Source organism: Embiotoca jacksoni, unplaced genomic scaffold (assembly GCF_022577435.1).
Source record: "Embiotoca jacksoni isolate LCO1_2020_lvr unplaced genomic scaffold, fEmbJac1.0.p SCAF_54, whole genome shotgun sequence".
NCBI classification, from domain to species: Eukaryota; Metazoa; Chordata; class Actinopteri; family Embiotocidae; genus Embiotoca; species Embiotoca jacksoni.
In genome coordinates this window covers 1,109,350-1,127,344 of record NW_027185408.1, presented here as the reverse complement: position 1 = coordinate 1,127,344, position 17,995 = coordinate 1,109,350, and the positions used below count along the sequence as shown (strand labels likewise).

General features: G+C 50.9%; 1 protein-coding gene across 1 annotated transcript; it reads right to left on the bottom strand.

The window, feature by feature from the left end:
- Positions 1 to 626: 626 nt before the first annotated feature.
- kidins220b (kinase D-interacting substrate 220b) lies at positions 627 to 17,513 on the bottom strand. Its single transcript, XM_069172505.1, is given in 31 exon segments — positions 627 to 2,236; positions 2,238 to 3,299; positions 3,383 to 3,604; positions 3,774 to 3,872; positions 3,955 to 4,092; positions 5,912 to 5,941; positions 6,955 to 7,074; positions 7,959 to 8,194; positions 8,275 to 8,453; positions 8,575 to 8,737; positions 8,861 to 9,005; positions 9,126 to 9,214; positions 9,295 to 9,532; positions 9,715 to 9,855; positions 9,932 to 10,221; positions 10,767 to 10,918; positions 10,995 to 11,160; positions 11,249 to 11,428; positions 11,517 to 11,681; positions 11,861 to 12,038; positions 12,239 to 12,337; positions 12,648 to 12,746; positions 13,184 to 13,282; positions 13,376 to 13,573; positions 13,905 to 14,003; positions 14,602 to 14,703; positions 14,841 to 14,939; positions 15,142 to 15,240; positions 15,402 to 15,500; positions 15,860 to 16,015; positions 17,327 to 17,513. Coding segments are annotated over 30 exon segments (5,247 nt in total). The 5' UTR covers positions 15,992 to 16,015; positions 17,327 to 17,513; the 3' UTR covers positions 627 to 2,107.
- Between the last annotated feature and the right edge of the window lie 482 nt (positions 17,514 to 17,995).

The window sequence follows — 17,995 nt, the reverse complement described above, 5'->3', positions numbered from 1 at the left end:
GCCCGGCCTGCCGCCAGAAGGGTGGGGGATCCGGCGGCAGGTGACCGACTGCATCCTGGAGCTGAGTGGAGGAGAAGCAGCTCCAACAGAGCTCCACCTGCCAGGTAGGAGAGTCCGCGTGATATTGATCAGGTGTTTGATGGACAGTCAGCAGAAGTGGAAGAAAGAACCAGCTGAACTTCATGAACCTTTTATTTTCACATTTAAATTAAAACATTTGATATTATTCATAATATATTAATATAATTTTTGGGGGGTAAAATTAAAGTTAATTTTCAAAATACTCCCATTTTATATATTAATATTTTGACTTTTTTCTTTATATTTTTTTTATTGTTTTCGCCCTGAACACTGTGTGTGTGTGTGTGTGTGTGTGTGTGTGTGTGTATATATAATTGGATCATCGTATGTCATGACGTTGTGATTTGGTGCAAAATAAATTCAAGATGTTTTCTTCATCACAGACGACGTAATAAGAATGTTTTTGTCCTTCAAGATTCAATCCAGAACTTTTACTTTGAAAAACTTGCTTTTACTTTAAAGGCCTTTTTATTTTTACTGCCTCTCACTGAAATGAGTGACGTCTCTCTGATCAGTGATCACAAAATATAACCAGAGTCAGAAAACAGTTTCAACATTCAGACTTTTATTTTTTTATTTGCCTTCAAGTCGTCTTCATACGACGAGTCACATGATCACAGATGTTGAATCTACGAGACACCGAACTACAGCTTCACCTCATCGTTCTGTGGTTTTAACGACAAACGCGTCATAAAAATGCTGAATCAGCTTTTATTCCGAAGGAAACATCCTGTTTTAAAAAAATTGCACTTTAGATTTTATTTTGAAATCTGAGCTGAAACATTTTAAAGTTTTTGTAAAAGCTGAAACTGATTTATTTTTTGACAAATTTAACACAAAGTCATGAATCTGATTTCAATGTTTTTGTTCCAACAGTCCTAAAAATATTCCTTTAAATCTCACGTGATGTCCGAGAAGACGCAACCGTCGACTACCGATCGACGACGATCGATTGACTAAAGAGTCGAGCTCAAAACGACGAGGTGAAACACGACGGGGTAATTCCACTTTAAATAAAACCTCCAACTTCCTGTTTCGACACGTAAAAACACAGAACGGCGAGTTAATACTGAACACGGACACCAATACTGACGGAGCTCATCGATCCGGTCGTCTCTGAGGACGTTAAACGCAGAAGAGACGGGGACGCGGCGGCTTTTTAACGTTTTGCATTTTGTTATCTTTCATCTTTTCCTAAATCGTTTCGTTGATCGTCGATCGGTTTGCTGGCCGTTTCTGTTCCTCAGATTTTTTTTGAATGTTTTTGCAAAAAAAAACATAAAAAACAAAAAACACTTCAGCAAACTGGCGCCCTCTTCAGGAGGTTTATCAGTATAACACCGAAGAAGAACATCTGACGCGCTCCGTGATCTCGTGAGGAACCAGCGCCGTCGTGACATTTTACTCCGTGATGGACGGTCAGTACGAAATACGAAAAAAAGGATAAAGCGGCGGAGTTGTAAGAGCAGCTTCAGTCCACGTTCGTACAGGCGACATCAGCTTCTCTTCTGGCAGCGATGTTAGTTAACGAGGTGACTTAATGAGCTCCTGAACACAAATCGCGTCACAATACGAACATGCAGCAGCTTCACGCCTCAGGTTGATCTACTGTTACGGCTGTGGGGCATGCAGCTATCACCGTGGAAACGCCTAACACTGAAATTACACACCGATACTACACACCGATACTACACACCGATACTACAATCCAGCAGCAGCCGCCGCTCTTCACCTCTTACGATTCAGATGTCATGTTTTAAATTTGAACCCAACGTCAGCTCACAGCTGATCATTTCATTATTATTATTATTTCATTACTCGTCGGGTGTTTTATTGACTAAGATTCAATCATTTATGCCGATCGGATCTTTCTCTGCTTCCTGAATGTTTTTACAACTCATTCATTCTCACTAATTGTTGAACTGTAAAGTTTTCGTGGCTCTTCGGGAGCTTCCGATCGGCTCGGGAGGTTGATGGGCGGCTCCCGCTGGACTCCTCAGCGCTCACTGAATCTTTCGCCGTGAGGTCACAGGATGCTCTCGCGCTCCTCGCCGAAGGTGACGGTGTCGGAGGACACGGCGCAGATCTCCGGCGGGTCTCCGGGCTTCAGCCCCCTCTTCAGGTGGACCACCCGCACGTTCTCGTTGTTCGGCCCCCGGCCTGGTGCCGGAGGTGGTGGTGGTGGCGGCGGTGGTGCCGGAGCCCGGGGCGATGATGACATCACTGGTGGTGGAGGAGGTGGGGTTGGAGGAGGTGGAGCCCTCTGCTGGCTGGCGAGGGCGGTTGCCCTGCTGGGCGTTGGTGTTGTTGTTGAGGGTGACGTTGCTCGGCGTGCGGTTCAGGTTGTAGCTCTTGGAGGAGGGCCAGCTCTCGTCGGGGCTGCTGGCCAGCAGGCTGCACTGGTCCTCGGAGCAGATGGACATGCGCGCCACCGCCGGGTCCTGGAGCCCGCTGAGGCTGCTGGGAAGCCCGCGCTTCCTGGCCAGGCTCTCCTCGTCCAGCTCGATCAGGTTGGCTCTCTCCAGCTGCGACAGGTCCGCCTCCTCGTCCTGCAGCGAGTGGTTGGGCGAGCTTTCGTTGGACCGCACGCCCGAGTCGGACGAGTCCTTCTTGTCCAGCATGGCGTCCGACAGGTAGTCCTTCCCCTTCAGCGCCAGCGAGCCGGCGGGCATTTTGGGTTCCGCCGCCTTCTTTCCGTCCTTCAGCAGCGGTGCGTTATCCGACTCCTCGGACTCCTCGTCGTCGCTGGTCAGCTTCTGGTAGCGCAGCCCTCCGCCGGCCTTCAGCTTCAGGTCGGCGGCGCCCTGGAAGAGCCCGCCTCTTTCGGCCGAGGTCTTGCGGGTCAGCACGGACTTGGAGGATCCGTGGTCGCCCTTCTCGTCCTCCTCCGTGATCGGGTCGAGCGCGTCACCGTTGGGGGCGAATTCGGTGTTTTCCGCCGCCGGCTTGCCGCCCCTCTTGTTGAAGGATTTGCGTCCGTCCTGCTCAACGCCGTCCTTGCTCTTGTCGTCCGACGACGGCGTCATGAACTGGCCCGGCTGCGGTTGGACGGGCTTCTCCCCGTTGCCGCCGCCCATCTCCAGCTGCGCCATCTGGGCGATGTACTCCTGGTAGGCGTTCTGGTACTCGTCCTGCTGCTTGTCCGTCAGCTTGGCGATGTCGTTGGAGGACTCCTGAGAGTTCAGGCTGGTCATGCTGGCGGTCCGGTGAGCGCCACCCTGAGGACAGACGAACAAGTGAAGCTAAATATAAACTCAACCAAACCCGGCCGTGAGGTCGGAGGTCGTGCGGGTTCGTTTACCATCCACTGCAGGTTTCCGTGTCGCGCTGGCTCGTCCAGTCCCACGTTGCTCAGCTCCTCGAAGCTCAGGTTGAAGCTGTACAAGTCCGAGTTCCCGCCGCCGGCGAGGGGCGGAGCCACCGCTCGCCGTCCCGCCTCGACTTGACCGCCGACGACGCTGCCTTGCTCACTGGCAGCTTCCTCGTGCAACACCTGGTTCTCTACGTGGCGCATGTCCAGAACCTGCAGGGGCGGTAAATAAAATGATGAATAAAATCTGTTTGGAAACGTTCGCAACCATCAACCGTACGACATCGATACACAGATGACATCGTGTTATTCGTAACTAACGCGCCGACAGGTGAGCGAGTTTCGTCCAGGTAAAGGTGTGTTTTCTGTTTCGTGGACTCACCGTGGCTCTGAAGAGCTGCCAGTCTCCAAAGTTCATGTTCATCTCCTTCTTCAGCTCGTCGATGTTACACTGAGACAAAACTCTGCCGTTCACGTTCGCCTGAAGACAAGAAAAGGGAAAATAAGTTCAGTCCAAACTTCAAGTCTTTCTCTTCTACAAGATCTGACGTCGCCTCACTGACCTTCCTGATGGTGGCGCTGTACTGTCCCATAATGCTCTGGTCGATGCCCTCGATCTGCCGCACGCGCTCACAGACGGCCTCCGTCGTCATGGAGCTGAGGAGGATGGCCGGGGTGCCCGACACCACGGAGGCGGAGCCCTGAACACAAAACGCACGCAGGTTCGATTCCCAGTAAAACGCAAAAAGCGTTTGATGTTTTGAAAATGTAAGTTTGTGAGTTGGATGAAAAAGTCAGCTACAAAACACGGGAAACAACCGCAGAACGAAGCAGTCGTACTGAACTCCGATGCGGCGTCTCTACGAGACAGAAGTGATGAAATTCTATTCTACAAGCGAGTCTCTGAAAAACAAACATCCAAACTACCAGCGAACAAAAGAAAGAGCGAACAAAGTCATCCCAGCTCGTTTTCAGCGTTGAAACTGAACCTCGCACTGAACATTGGTTATTTTTTTCCTCGTTGACCTTTACAGTCTACAAGGGTCAATTCCTGTTGTACATGAACAACAGGAGGAAGCAGCAACCTTCATAAGGAAGTGTTCAGAGTGTCGTCTCTTGATCAACATCAGCAGCGACGTTAACGTGACCGCTGGTAACGTGAACATTTGTGACTTCCCTGTTTCAACGTTTCAAGAGGGGGCGGAGCTTCACCGTCCGAGACCGAAGAAGAAGGCGCGTCAGGTCAGGAGACACCGGGTGAGTTTTATTTGTGTCACCGTGAATTCGTCCCCCAGAGTCAACACCGAGTTCCCCTGGGACCTTCTGAGGCGTCTGAGGGGAAAACATTTGCTGTGAACCACCTGAACTGTGGCGCCATGGCAACAGGCTTCTCCCAACATGACAACACGCCCGCTCACAGCGCGTTGAAGATTTATTGTTCCCCAAAACATTTGACCCAAAATCTGACGCAAGAAAGAATATTGTCTGGATGTGATCTTCAGGCGGCACTGCTTTAAAAACAGCAACTTTTCTGTCGTGGAAATCACTGCATGGGCTCAGGAACACTCGGCTGTAAGCGGGCGAGTGGAAGGTTTTGTTCCCCAAAATACGATGTTTCTCTGCTCCAGTTTCAGGTCTACGGTGAAAAATATGCAAATGTTCACGTACTAGCGGTCACGCTAACGTATTGATGTTGATCAAGAGACGCTGCGTCGCGGTCAACATGAACAGACTCTGAACTTGTTGATCGACCCTCGTATTTTTATTTCTATGGCTGAAGTTCTTTCTTTGCTTCAAAAGCTTCATCCAGAAATTGTGGGAAAAGTAGATTTCTGTCACGTATGAAAATCACGTTTCCACAAACTTTTTAATGGTGTTGTTACATTTTTAGACATCTTTACTGATTCTTACATCAGATGTCTTGTTTTTTTCCTCCAACAAAAATATGAAATTAGAAAACTCGGGTGTCGTACGTTCAATAAAGAGCAAACACGAGTGTAGACAGTCAGCGACTGTCGGGTATTTACATTTTTCTTCCTGCAAAAATAAATCCGCTAACATTTATTCTAACATTTTGACAGTGCGGGGGAGGGAGGGGGAGTTTTTGGAAAGAGGGTCAAAGGTCAAACCGAAAGTGTCAAAGGTGAGCGGATCAAACAGCTACTCTACTGAAGCTACAGGTGAGTCCAGGCAAGTTGCATGCTGGGAGGTGTAGTCGTAGCAACACGTCGCCCGACATGTCCACAGCATCCGGCCGAGCTCCGCCTCCGTCGCCGTCTCCCGTTTCACAGCTCGTCGAAACACGTTCGAAGCTCGTTTAAGACGACGACAAACGTTCGGTTTCACGACCACAACGCGAAAAGATTTGCAGCTCAAACGGCGTCAAAGTTTCGGAATCACAAACGAAACTTGACAGAAACGAGGCGTCGGAGGAACAACGGTGGAAAACGCGAGGAGACGTTTGCTGTGGACATTTCAGGTTTCGTCTGAAGGAAGGAGTCACGTTAAGAGTTCAAATACCTGCTTCCTTTTTATAGATGAATTCTTACTCTGCAGACAGTCGGACAGACGGTCAGACAGACAGACAAGACAGTCAGACGGACAGCGAGACAGACAGATGGGGAGGAAAACATGGGGAGAACACAGGTGAGCAGCAGGAAACGGTCAGCAGCAGTTTGCGGTTTCAGACCAGAGGAAGAAAGTGAAACCAAAATAACGTTCAGTGTTTGAGCCGTTTCCCCGGGCGACACGCCCAGTCACCACAGAAGAAGAGACGGGGGCGAGTACAGGAAGTGAGCAGCAGCAGAAGAAGAAACTAGACAGTAAAAGCTGTGACTGGTTTTTAAACAGGATGAAATTATGACCAAAATCTTTACTGCAGCAGAAAAACTTCATAAATGTGAATTATATGTGATAATAAACTGAATATTTAGGTTTTGAACTTTAGTTAGACAAAATAGGACATTGAAATAAATCCAAATACCCCCAAAAATACAGCAATTAGTGACATAAAAAACTGACCTGTTCAAATAAACTGAGGTAGAAAAAAATGATAATAATCACGTTATATCATGTAACGGGTATAAAACTGGTTTATAAAGCAGCTGTAAGCAGAGAAACACTCAATGAGCACTTTATTAGGAACACCTGCTGATTCATGCCGGAATCCAATTAGAGAGTCAAATATCAAAACTGAAATCTGACAGCACCAGACTCCATTCAGAATTTTGCGAATTTAAGATTGACTTAAAGATAAAATGCTCCTTTTTTTTACATTCAGTCTTCAGTTCCAGACTCCACTCAAAATGTGTACCGGTTTTAGACTCGTGTGCAGCTGCTTGTGTTTAATTCTGTAATTCAAACTTTTTCAGATCCCGTCCCGTGCCCGTGAATCTAATCAATTGTTATTAATCAATAACAAAATCAAACCCAGGTCAGTGTTCGTTTGCTGTTCCTAATAAAGTGGTCACTGAGTCTACAGGATGGATGTTACCACGGTAACCTAGAATTGATCGGGATCCGATCGACCGTCGCGTGTTCGGTCAGCTGGCGGTCGTACTTACAGCAGCGGCGGCGGCGTCTCGGCCGAAGGAGCTTTTAGGATGCGGGCGTAGATGAAAGAGTGGTGGGAAGGAGGCCACCAGGGGGCGTGGCAGCTGATAAAGGTGGTGGGGGAAATATGGCTGAGGGGCGGAGGGGGGGGCAGAAAATCAAAATAATATTCATGGAGGTGATCGAACATTACGACCGAGTATCGGGGCCACACAGGGAAAAAAAACAGAGGAGGAAGATGTTTTTTTCAAATTGTGACAATAAAGTCGCAATATCGAGAGTAAAAATTAAAATAAATCCTCCTCTCATTTATTTTCTTAATGTGGCCTTAATACTCCGTCTTGGAACGTAAAACATAGTTGAACAGTGAATAATTGCTGCCACACGAATTTAAACGACCTCTGAGGTCACGTCAGCGCTTGTTTGTCTTTAAATTCTGCTGCCGACTTTCGGACGTCTCTTTCAGATGTTTATTTCTATTTTTAGACAATCTTTTAAATTTTGTCATTTTTAAAGCAGCAATGTCAAATATTTGCTTAATAACTTTCTACGTCAGACAAAACAATGTATTTAATACTAATAAAAGACAAATAAAATTCTATAAAAATGTTCCTTTTAAATGACCCCAGCCGAAGCCCGAACACCTGACTGAGCAGGTGAGGCTCCGAGCGGAGGAGCTCGATGACGATTGGACGGCTGCCTGTCAGCTGATTGGTGGATTGTGTGTGACAGCAGAGATTCCCAGTAAAAACAAAGAAATCAAATTAAGTCAAAGCAAAATGACAAAAACACAGATGATGAATGTAACTGAAGCAGGAGGGCAGGAAGTCACCTGACCCGATGACATCACGGCGCTACCTGCCGCTCCCCCAGGTGAGCAGGAAGTCACCTGACCCGATGACATCACGGCGCTACCTGCCGCTCCCCCAGATGAGCAGAGGGCGAGTCGGGGAGAGACTGTGGAAAGATCCACCTGTCACCATTGACATCATCAGTGGGCGGGGCCTGTACTCACCCTGTTGTAGAAGGGGTGCTGCGGGCCGGCCATGCCGCTGTAGTAGCTGCTGTGAGGCTGCGGGGAGACCACGCCCCCTGCTGGCGGGTTGAAGGGTCCGTTGAAGGAGGCGGAGGGCGAGCAGGTCGACGACATCTGACTGTAGACCGATGTGGGGCGGGGCTGAGGCTCCTGTATGGGGAGGGGCGGGTACGAGACTCCGCCCATATTGATCTGCTCACGGGCCGCACGAACATCTGGATCAGAGAGAGAGAGAAAACATCTGGATCAGTAGTATCTGCAGTACTCCCTGCAGTGTTCGTAGCAGTATCTGTACCTGCGATGATCTCCCTCAGTTTGGGGTCCAGGTTGACGGTGCACGGCAGGAAGGTTCGGATGTCTCTGGCCGTCAGGACGGGCGTCCGTGACGACAGAAAGACCTCGAAGCCGCGAATGTCTCCGTCGATCTCCAGCAGCGGCTCCACGTCTTTGGTGGTCGGGATGTTCTTTGACACTCTGTGAGACAACACACACACACACACACACACACACACACACACACACACACACACACACGTCAGCTGCTGTTTCCCAGGCTCAGGTCAGCGCCACCAACAGCCACCGTGTGACCTCTGACCTCTCGTAGATGGTCTTGAGCGTGGCCAGGTCGGGGACTCCGTCGGTCTCCTCCAGGTACAGGATCAGCCAGGACGTCCTGTAGGGCCACTGCTCCGTCAGGTTGATCCACGACGCCAGGCGGTCCCAGTTGAAGCTGATCTGATTGGCTCGCAGCAAACGACCTGCACACACACACAGAAACAGGAAGAGGCGGGGCTATTTACTGCGGCGTGACCCGGTGCCGGCCTGAGCAGGTCCCGGAGGCCGATGAAGAGGGGGACAGCGGTGGTGCTGATGAAGGTCACCTGTGACGGAGACGATGTTGAGCAGCCTCCTCATCACCTGCGGGCTGATGTCACTGAACCAGTCCTCCGTCACCATCAGCTTCGTCAGGTCGAACGACATCTGACGAGTCACCGAGCGCTGCACCTGCCGCCGCCGGTACGTGTCCTGCACACACACGGGTCACATGACCTGGTTACATACAGGGCAACTGAACCAGGGGGCCTCAAGGGTCAGAGGGACCAATAAGAGGGACCAAAGGGACCAAAGGGAGATGAAGCGTCTCACCCGGCGGTTAAGCGCCGTCTTGCTGCCGAACTTGGTCAGTTCTCCGAGGCTGTGCTGCGACAGCTTCCTGTCCAGCTCCTCGTGCCACCCTGCAGACGAGCGCACAGATAAACGTGAACATCTTCCCAAGGTGAACGCGTCATAGTGTCACGTGTGTTGTCGTGGTTACCGTCAGCGCTGGCGGCGTCCCCGTTGGCGGGCGCGGCGGCGCACATCTTCCGGGCGCTGGAGAGTCCGCGGCTGTTGAGGAAGACGGGCAGGTGCACGATGTTCCTCATGTAGTCGTGGCCGTTGATGTTGGAGTCGCGCAGGACGCTGTTCAGGTTCTGGTTGATGGCTTTGATGATGATGTGCGGGTCGCTGGCGAAGATGGAGATGAACGGACCTTTGGAGAACAGAACCCGCACCTGCAGCAGGAAGACACCCGCCGGTCCTTTCAAATTAAAACGTCTCCATCGTGGGGACGAGAAGAAAGCAGCGACCGATGGAGTCCATCGAGTCATGATTCTACTGAGGTCTGATGAGTCACGAATCATCAACACAAAAACGACTAAAATGTGAATGGAGTCTGGTGCGGGCGTCTCCTCACCGTGTCGAGCATCTGCAGGACTTTGTCCTGCTCGCACGAGTCCAGCCCGTCGATGACGACCGCCAGCCTCGTCTGATGCTGCGTGAAGCCGTCGATGGTCTTCGCCATCCTCGCCATCAGCTCCACCTCGTTCTTCAGCACCTGCGGCGGGAAAACCCCGGGCGGTCAGTCGAACCGACGAAAAGACGCGCCGCCGGCATCGCCCGCGACGACTCACCTTCATGAAGCCCTCGCTCTTCAGCTTGTGCATCCTGTTGGCGGCGCTGTGGAGCCTCTTCCTCTGCGAGTTCAGCACCGAGTCGGTCACCTGCCACCACGTGCGGCAGTTCAGCAGCAGCGCCAGGCCGACCACGCTGCCGATGCCGATGAGCACGGCGTTCACCGTGCGGTTGTCGCCGTCCACCCTGAAGACGGCCAGCAGCGCCATGCCGGTGAGCAGGCAGGCCAGCACCAGCACGAAGAGGACGAAGGACGGCACGCAGCACGTCTTCTTCCACTTCCTCTTACCTGAGACCACCAACACAGAAGAAGAAGAAGAGTTATGGTGTGTGTGTGTGTGTTTTACAAGCAATGTGAGGACTCGACACAACGTCATCATGACATTTTAGCGTGAAGGTTTAAGGTGAGAAGTCAGTGTGGACTATTTATAAAGATGGCTGCCGTGGCAGAACATCTGGATCGCCCCCTGCTGGCCATAAGCCCCGCCCCCTCTATGTTAGCAGATGGCAACATGAGCCAGATTTTTACAGTCTGGTTTCTGTCATCTTGTCTCGCTGATTTAAGTTCATGTTTCCAATCAGTTTATTGATCAGTTATTTGATGTAGTAAAACGGGTGGAGGTGGTGATGATTGACAGCCGTGATTGACAGCTGCTCTGGATAAAGTAGAAGTGCAGCTTCTTTAATGAGTCGTGCAACTGATCTGTTCTGAACTTCATCAGTAACGTAATGATGACGGGGGAGGAAGTGATGTCGTGACAGAACGTGGTTCAAGCGTTGGTTCCCGGGGTCGGGCGCCAGACGCCTCGTGACCTTGCCGAAGCCGTGTTTTACCCTGCGTCTCCTCCGTCTTGAACACTCTGAAGAGACGCGTGGCGAGGAAGCCGAACTCTCTCTCGCAGGCGTCGGACAGCGTCGCGATCATCTCCGCCATCGACGTCTCTCCGCCGACGCTGGACAGCCGGTTGTAGTCCGTGAACAGGAACCTGCGGGGGAGACGAACGCGTGACATCAGCGACGGCGTCGCCGCGTGATGTCGCCGACGACCGGAGCGGGCGTTACCTGACCGGCAGAGCTCGGGTGCTCTGCTCCGGCAGCTCCGGCGGGTTGACGAACATCAGCCTCAGCAGCAGCTCCAGATACCCGATGTGACGGGCCAGACGGGTGCTGAGGAGCCACGCCCACGTCCAGCTGTCACCCTCCCGCCGCCCGCCGAAGTACACAACCACTGCAACACACACACACACACACGTGGATTCAGACTCCGCCCACCAGGAGCAGAGGCCCCGCCCCCGGCTGGGTCGTCGTCGTCTTACCGAAGAAGAGGTAGAGCAGCGCCAGCAGGCTGAGGGAGACCGCCATGGCGAGTTTGGGGTCGACGGTGAAGCCGAGGACGATGGCGACGGAGCTGCAGAGCAGCAGAGACAGAAAGACGACGAGCCACGAGAACTGGAACAACGGCTCGATCTGCTGCCCGGCAAACGTCTTCATCTCATCTGAGGAGGAGGAGGAGGAGGAGGATTCTACTGAGTCATGATTCTGCTGATGGGGGAGGAGGATTAATGAGCGGGTGCGAGGACTCACCCTCCAGCTTCTTGAGCAGGAAGGACTTGCCGCTGCCCCACTGGGCGTACAGGCCGACACAGATCGGCGGCTGCATGGTCGGCTCGCTCAGGATGTCGGCCAGCGCCGAGCTGTACAGGTCGTAACCCAGCATGTCTCCGTCCGTCTCCGTGGGCGACAGGTGACCTGGGGAGGGGTGGAGCGGAGGGGGGCGGAGCCACAGCAGACACGTTACAGGGCCACTCGGTGTCAACGTTGATACATCGACTATCGATCGTCCACCTGATCGGTCAGTTTGTAACGAACCGTCTACACGCGATGATCAAGAGATGCTTTTATTTTGAAGGCGGACAGATTGTACGTACGCGCTCCGAAGATCTGCGTCAGGATACTCTTCTGGTGGCTGCAGTCGATGTTGTACGGCGTCTCTCCGGCCTTGTTGGGTCGGTACAGCAGCCGCCCGTCTTTGGGGTTCCTGAGGAGGAGCTCGGCGAGGCGGCGGCTCCGCCCCCGGATGGCGATGTGGAGGGGCGTGTCCCCTTTCTGGGGGTGAGAGAGAGAGCGGATGTTAGCGGGGGAGGAAACGAAACTCCTCGATCGGTTTTGGACCAATGAGTAGAAGAAGAAGAGTCGTCCATCTTTGAAGAAGCAGCTCTGATCAGTTTGATCGCCTTCGCTGTAGCTGCTGTTCACAACCTGCTTTTATTCTGAAAGGCTGGCGGCTGTGTCCTTTAGGCTCTCACCTTGTCGACGGCCGACACCTTGGCTCCCTTGTCGAGCAGCAGCTCGACGATCTCGATGTTCCTCATCTTGGTGGCTTTGATCAGCGGCGTCTCTCCGTCCTGAGGCGGAAAAAAAACACACCGTCACACTTCCTGTTTTGTATATTCTGCGTCCTGATTGGTCCGCAGTTAGCTGACGGTTAGCTCGACGTTCTGGTGACACTGGCGCAATCAATATGATCACGTGATGTCGTGACGATGTCAACTTAATGATGTCACGCAACATGACGGTATGATGTCATCACGTGCGGCTCCTTCGTGAGAGGCGTTCAGGGACCGTCGTACCAGATTCGTACCGAGACGTGTCGTTTGCTTTTGATGCTTTGGACACCTTATCGCCCAGGAAGTGATGTCACAGCCGAGGTCTCACCTTGGTGCAGGTCTCGGTGTCCGGGTTGCACTGCAGGATGTCTCTCACCATGGAGGCGTTCCCCTTCTCGACCGCCCAGTACAGAGCTGTCTTACTCTCCTGGAGAACGCAGCAGAGTGAGACATCGTCAACAACAACGTAACAACAACCTCTGATTCTTCTCGCCGAGGACTCGGAGATCTGTTGTTTCTGTGAAGCCCCGCCCACAAACCTATCTGTGTTTGAGTCCTACTATCTCATGAATGCTGGAGTTATTTCCAGAAGGACCATCAATGGGAGTTTATTGGAGCCTCTGGTGGCCATCGGTGGTATTACACTTATAGGGCATTTTATTTACAGTCTGCGTTCCAAACATCATTAAAAAGACAGATTTAAAGGGTTAAATGTTCATTTCTGGCAGCAAAAGGTCAGAAATGTATAATTTACAAATTTAATTTGTCAAAACAACTTTTTTTTTTCTTCAATGTTGCAAAAATCTGGACTTTTCAAAATAACAGCGTATTATTTGCCGCGTGTCGGTAACAAACGTTCCTCACCTGTCCTCGGATGTCGATGTCGGCGTACTTGTGCAGCAGAGCTCGGACGATCTCCACGTGGCCGCCCCTCACCGCTCCGATCAGCACCGTGTCGCCGCTCTGTGAAACAAAACAGCTTTAGCTGCTAGTGCCCCCCGCTGGACGCCGTACGTTTACGTGTTTAAAACACAACCCGAGGAACTCCCGTCTCACCCGGTCCGGGATGTTGACGTACGTCCCCGCGTCCAGCAGGTCCTGGACTATCTCGGTGTAGCCCTCCTTGGCGGCGATCATCAGCGCCGTGTTTCCGTCCTTGTCGGTCATGTTGACGTTGGGGTTCCTCTTCAGCAGCTCCTTCACCACCTCGGTGTAGCCGCCCTTCACCGCCACGATGAGCGCCGTCATCGAGTTCTGGACGGGGAGACGAACATCAAACCGGGTGTCGTGTTTTGTTTTTTTTACTCTTAAAAACTCTCCTCGTGTGGAGCGACAGGGGGAGTTCTTCGTTTCTGGCGTCTACGGTCCGTTGCCATGGAAACGATCGACAAATGCAGCTCTCAAGAATTATTGACAACTTATGAACTAACAAATATGTGAAGTTAGAGGTTTATCTAACTTTTTAGATTTTAGTTTATTTTTAGATAAATAAAATTTTATTTTATTATTTTGGAAAAAAAAAGGTTTTGGGACGGTCGGCTGGACCGGGCCGGCGCTGCAGGTGTCGGTGTGTGCAGGTCGTTACCGCCCCCTCCTGGTCCACGTCGGCGCCGTTCTCCAGCAGGTGCATCACGCAGTCAAAGTGTCCTTTCCTGGACGCCCAGATCAGAGGAGTGGTCCCGTACTGCAACACACACACACACACACACACACGCACGCACACACACACACACACACACACACACACACACACACACGTCGGTCACTTACTGATAAAGTTACACGTGACTTCCTGTATTTGTTTCAAAGTAAAAGCCCTCCAGTGTTTCATACACAGCGCAGCCGTGAACCTTTTCTCTCATTTTCTGACATTTCGTGTTGCTGTGTGTTTTTTTGTGTGTATCATGCTGTGTGGTGTTTTGTGTGTATCATGCTGTGTGTTGTTTTGTGTGTATCATGCTGTGTTGTTTTGTGTGTTGTTTTGTGTGTATCATGCTGTGTGGTGTTTTGTGTGTATCATGCTGTGTGGTGTTTTGTGTGTATCATGCTGTGTGTTGTTTTGTGTGTATCATGCTGTGTTGTTTTGTGTGTTGTTTTGTGTGTATCATGCTGTGTGGTGTTTTGTGTGTATCATGCTGTGTGGTGTTTTGTGTGTTTTTTTGTGTGTATCATGCTGTGTGGTGTTTTGTGTGGTGTTTTGTGTGTATCATGCTGTGTGGTGTTTTGTGTGGTGTTTTGTGTGTATCATGCTGTGTGGTGTTTTCAGGCTCTCTGCTCGTCACCTTGTCAGAACAGTTGACTTTGGCTCCGTTGTGCAGCAGCAGCTTGACGATGTCGGCGTGTCCTCGACCTGCAGCCCAGATGATCGGATACACACTGTACTGCTGTGAGGAGGAAGAGGAGGAGGATGATGAAGACTCAGCGTAACGATCACAACTACACCTCGGCACATCACTGTGTATACCGGTACATATGTACGTGTGTGTGTGTGTGTGTGTGTGTGTGTGTGTGTGTGTGTTACCTGTCCTGTAGTGTTGGGGTTGGCTCCATGTTCCAGCAGCAGCTCGGTGACCTCCACACGACCTTTGTAGGCCGCCCACATCAGAGCTGTCCAGCCTCCCTGTGACACAATCACAAACAGGAAGTGACCTCACACTGTGTGTGTGTGTGTGTGTGTGCGTGTGTGTGTGTGTGAATATTTCCATGTACATGAGTTGAACGTATAAAAACGAATTAAGAAGAAACATCCAATCACAGCGTCTGAACTGTGTACATGTGCTCTGTGGTGCGACTACATTTCCCATGAGGCTTTGCGCTCCCACCATGTCTCTGTGCTCGATGTAGGCGCTGTTCTCCAGCAGCTCCTTGACCACCTCCAGGTGTCCCTCTTTAGCTGCCGAGATCAGAGCCGACCAGCAGTCCTGACGACGCAGAGAGAGAGACAGACAGACACGCCGCGTTACCATGGAAACAGCAGCCACTCAGCAGCCCTGCCCGTCTCCTAGCAACCACACCAACCCCCACCAGGAGATGGAGGGAGAGAGAGAGAGGACAGAATCGCGGGCGCGCTCGTTCTGCTCACCACGTCGTCCAGGTTGACGTTGGCTCCTCTCCTGATGAGCTCCTGGATGATCTCCAGACTGCCCTGCTCCGCCGCCAGCATCAGGGGGGTCTGACCGTTCTGTACGCAAACACAGCAGGTAAACAAACAAACAAACAGATGCAGCGGGTAAACAAAGAAATGCAGCAGGTAAACAAAAGAAAAACCACAGCGGGTAAACAAACAAGCAAACAAACAAACAAACGGATGTAGCGGGTAAACAAACAAAAACAGTAGGTAAACAAATAAACAGCAGGTGAACAAGCAAACAAACGGAACCAACAAACACAGAAAGCAAACCAATAATCAAACAGAATAATCATAAAAACAGGAGGTGAAACGAACACTTAACACTTAAAAAAAACAAAAACAAATCAAAACTAAAAGCTGCAGACAGACGAGCCGACTCGTCAGAAACGGCGGCGCCGAGTTGTACGTACGTCGCTGCGTCCGTCCACCTCCTTGAAGCGGTCCAGATGAGCCTTGAGAGCCGACAGGTTCTCCTCCTCCACGTAGCTGAACAGGTTCTGGATGGCCAGAGTGGTCATCTTGATGGACGTGGTGGTGTCCATGTCTGCGGTTCGGCGATGCGCCCTCTGCTGGCACAACACGGGAAACACAGCCGTCACTTCCTGTCCTCCGGCGCCACCTTCGGGACGTCGGAGCGGAGGGTACCGCGAAGCGGCCCGTCTGACATTAATCTGGATCTTTGGCACCGGCGCCACCGTGTGGTCGGTCACGGAGATCGTTTGTTTCTGTCATTTGCTGCAGACTGACCTGCAGCCTCCGGGGGAGGAGGGGGCGGAGACAGAGACGAGGGGTGCGGGGGGAGGGGGGGGGGGGTTGCCTATGTGACATTTCTAAAAAGCGGTGGGCGGAGCCTGACATTTTCCCGAGGGCGCCGCAGACCGACTGAAAGTCTTCCTTTAATGTCACGGCTGCCTGACGACTGATAGCGCCTCCAATCTCCTTCAAACACCGACGGTGAGATGAGGCTGCTGTCGCCATGACAACAGCCTCCCCATCTGGATGGAGGTGAGACGGCTCAAGTTTCCCTCCAATTAAACCCCAATTTGGATCTGAGTAACGTGCTCCTGTCGCTGTCACTCAGTCCTTCTGTCTTCTAGAATCAATAATAATAATAATAATATTGATGCAGCTTTGTGTGTAAATGTGTGCACTGACTGTGGAGCTTCAAAATAAAAGCTCAATATGCTGTTTTGATCTTTTATTGGTGCTTTATTGTTTGGAATCATGTGCACGTGTGTAAGTTATTACATTATTATCATATTATTAATAATTATTTAAATGTTTTTTTGCCTTTATTTTCATCATTTACATTTTTTGTTTGTTTGTTTCTATCTATTTATTGATTGTTTTTACCGTTAAATTAATTCTGTATTTTCCCCATCAATATGTGCAATAACACACACGTGACATCGTGTCAGTGATTATTTATTTCATTTTTTTAATCGATTTGATCCTTTTTTTTTTTTTTTTAAATCAGATTGACAGCCACTGCGCATGTGTCAAACACTCCCGTTTAATTTAATAAGAAACGACACATCAAATTAAAATGAACGCATTTGTACGGCGCCCGTGTAATCCCATAATAACAGTATGACGCTGTATTATGTTTTAAATATAAAGAGCTTAGTTTCAGGCCCCGCCGCCGAATGAACACGTGAATCGGCGTTAAGCTGAATAACCTTCAGTCACTCACTCGTTCACCGCCTGCAGCCCGAAATCAACCCGATAAACGACGTGAAATCTGTGAAACCTGCAGAAATTAAACATTTCATCGATGCTCATCTTTTTCTCATCGAGTTTGGCCCGCAAGTGTCAATCAAACACGAAGCGACGGAAGGAGAAAAGGATGCTCGACGGGAAGAGAGGAGGGCGTTCACCTTCAGGTGAGAGTCGGACTCGGTTCGGGCGGTGCGGGTCCGGGTCCGGGTCCGGGCGGGGGTCGGTGCCGGTCGTTGGGCGGGTGTCGGTGCGTTTCTTCGGCCTGTGCGTCGGATGACAGCTCGCGCTCACTCTCCATCCCCGACGACAGCAGCCATCTTTGATCAGAACAACAAGCGAATCACGGCCAATCACAGCCCGCCCCGCGTCAAGCCAGCCACAGTGAGGCCGTCACTTCCGCTTACAGCTGCCAAAATAAAAGCGCACGCTACGGCAGCTTCCGGTTGACAGGGCTTTTAAAGGTACGAACTCCTCTCGTTACAATACGACCCCATAAAACGTTTATTTTTACGTGTTGATAGTCTCAATTGAGACGTGATTTTCAGGCAAACGGCCATGTTTTGTGTTCAGGTGTATCTTTACATGTATGCTGTGTGGTTGAGCCCCGCAGGTGACTTCTGGAAACATTATTAAGTCAGTTTATCATCTGAAGAGTAAATTAAATTAATGATTTAACAGCGAATAGTTGGCAGGAAACCAAGCTTGTTAATCAGGGTTTAAAGTGCAAAACAGTTTGTGGTAAGTGCGGTCTTATCTCCGGAGCCGAACCCAACCCTACTGTGTTTATCATCACGCTATAATAATCACATACAAACACCTTCACAGAG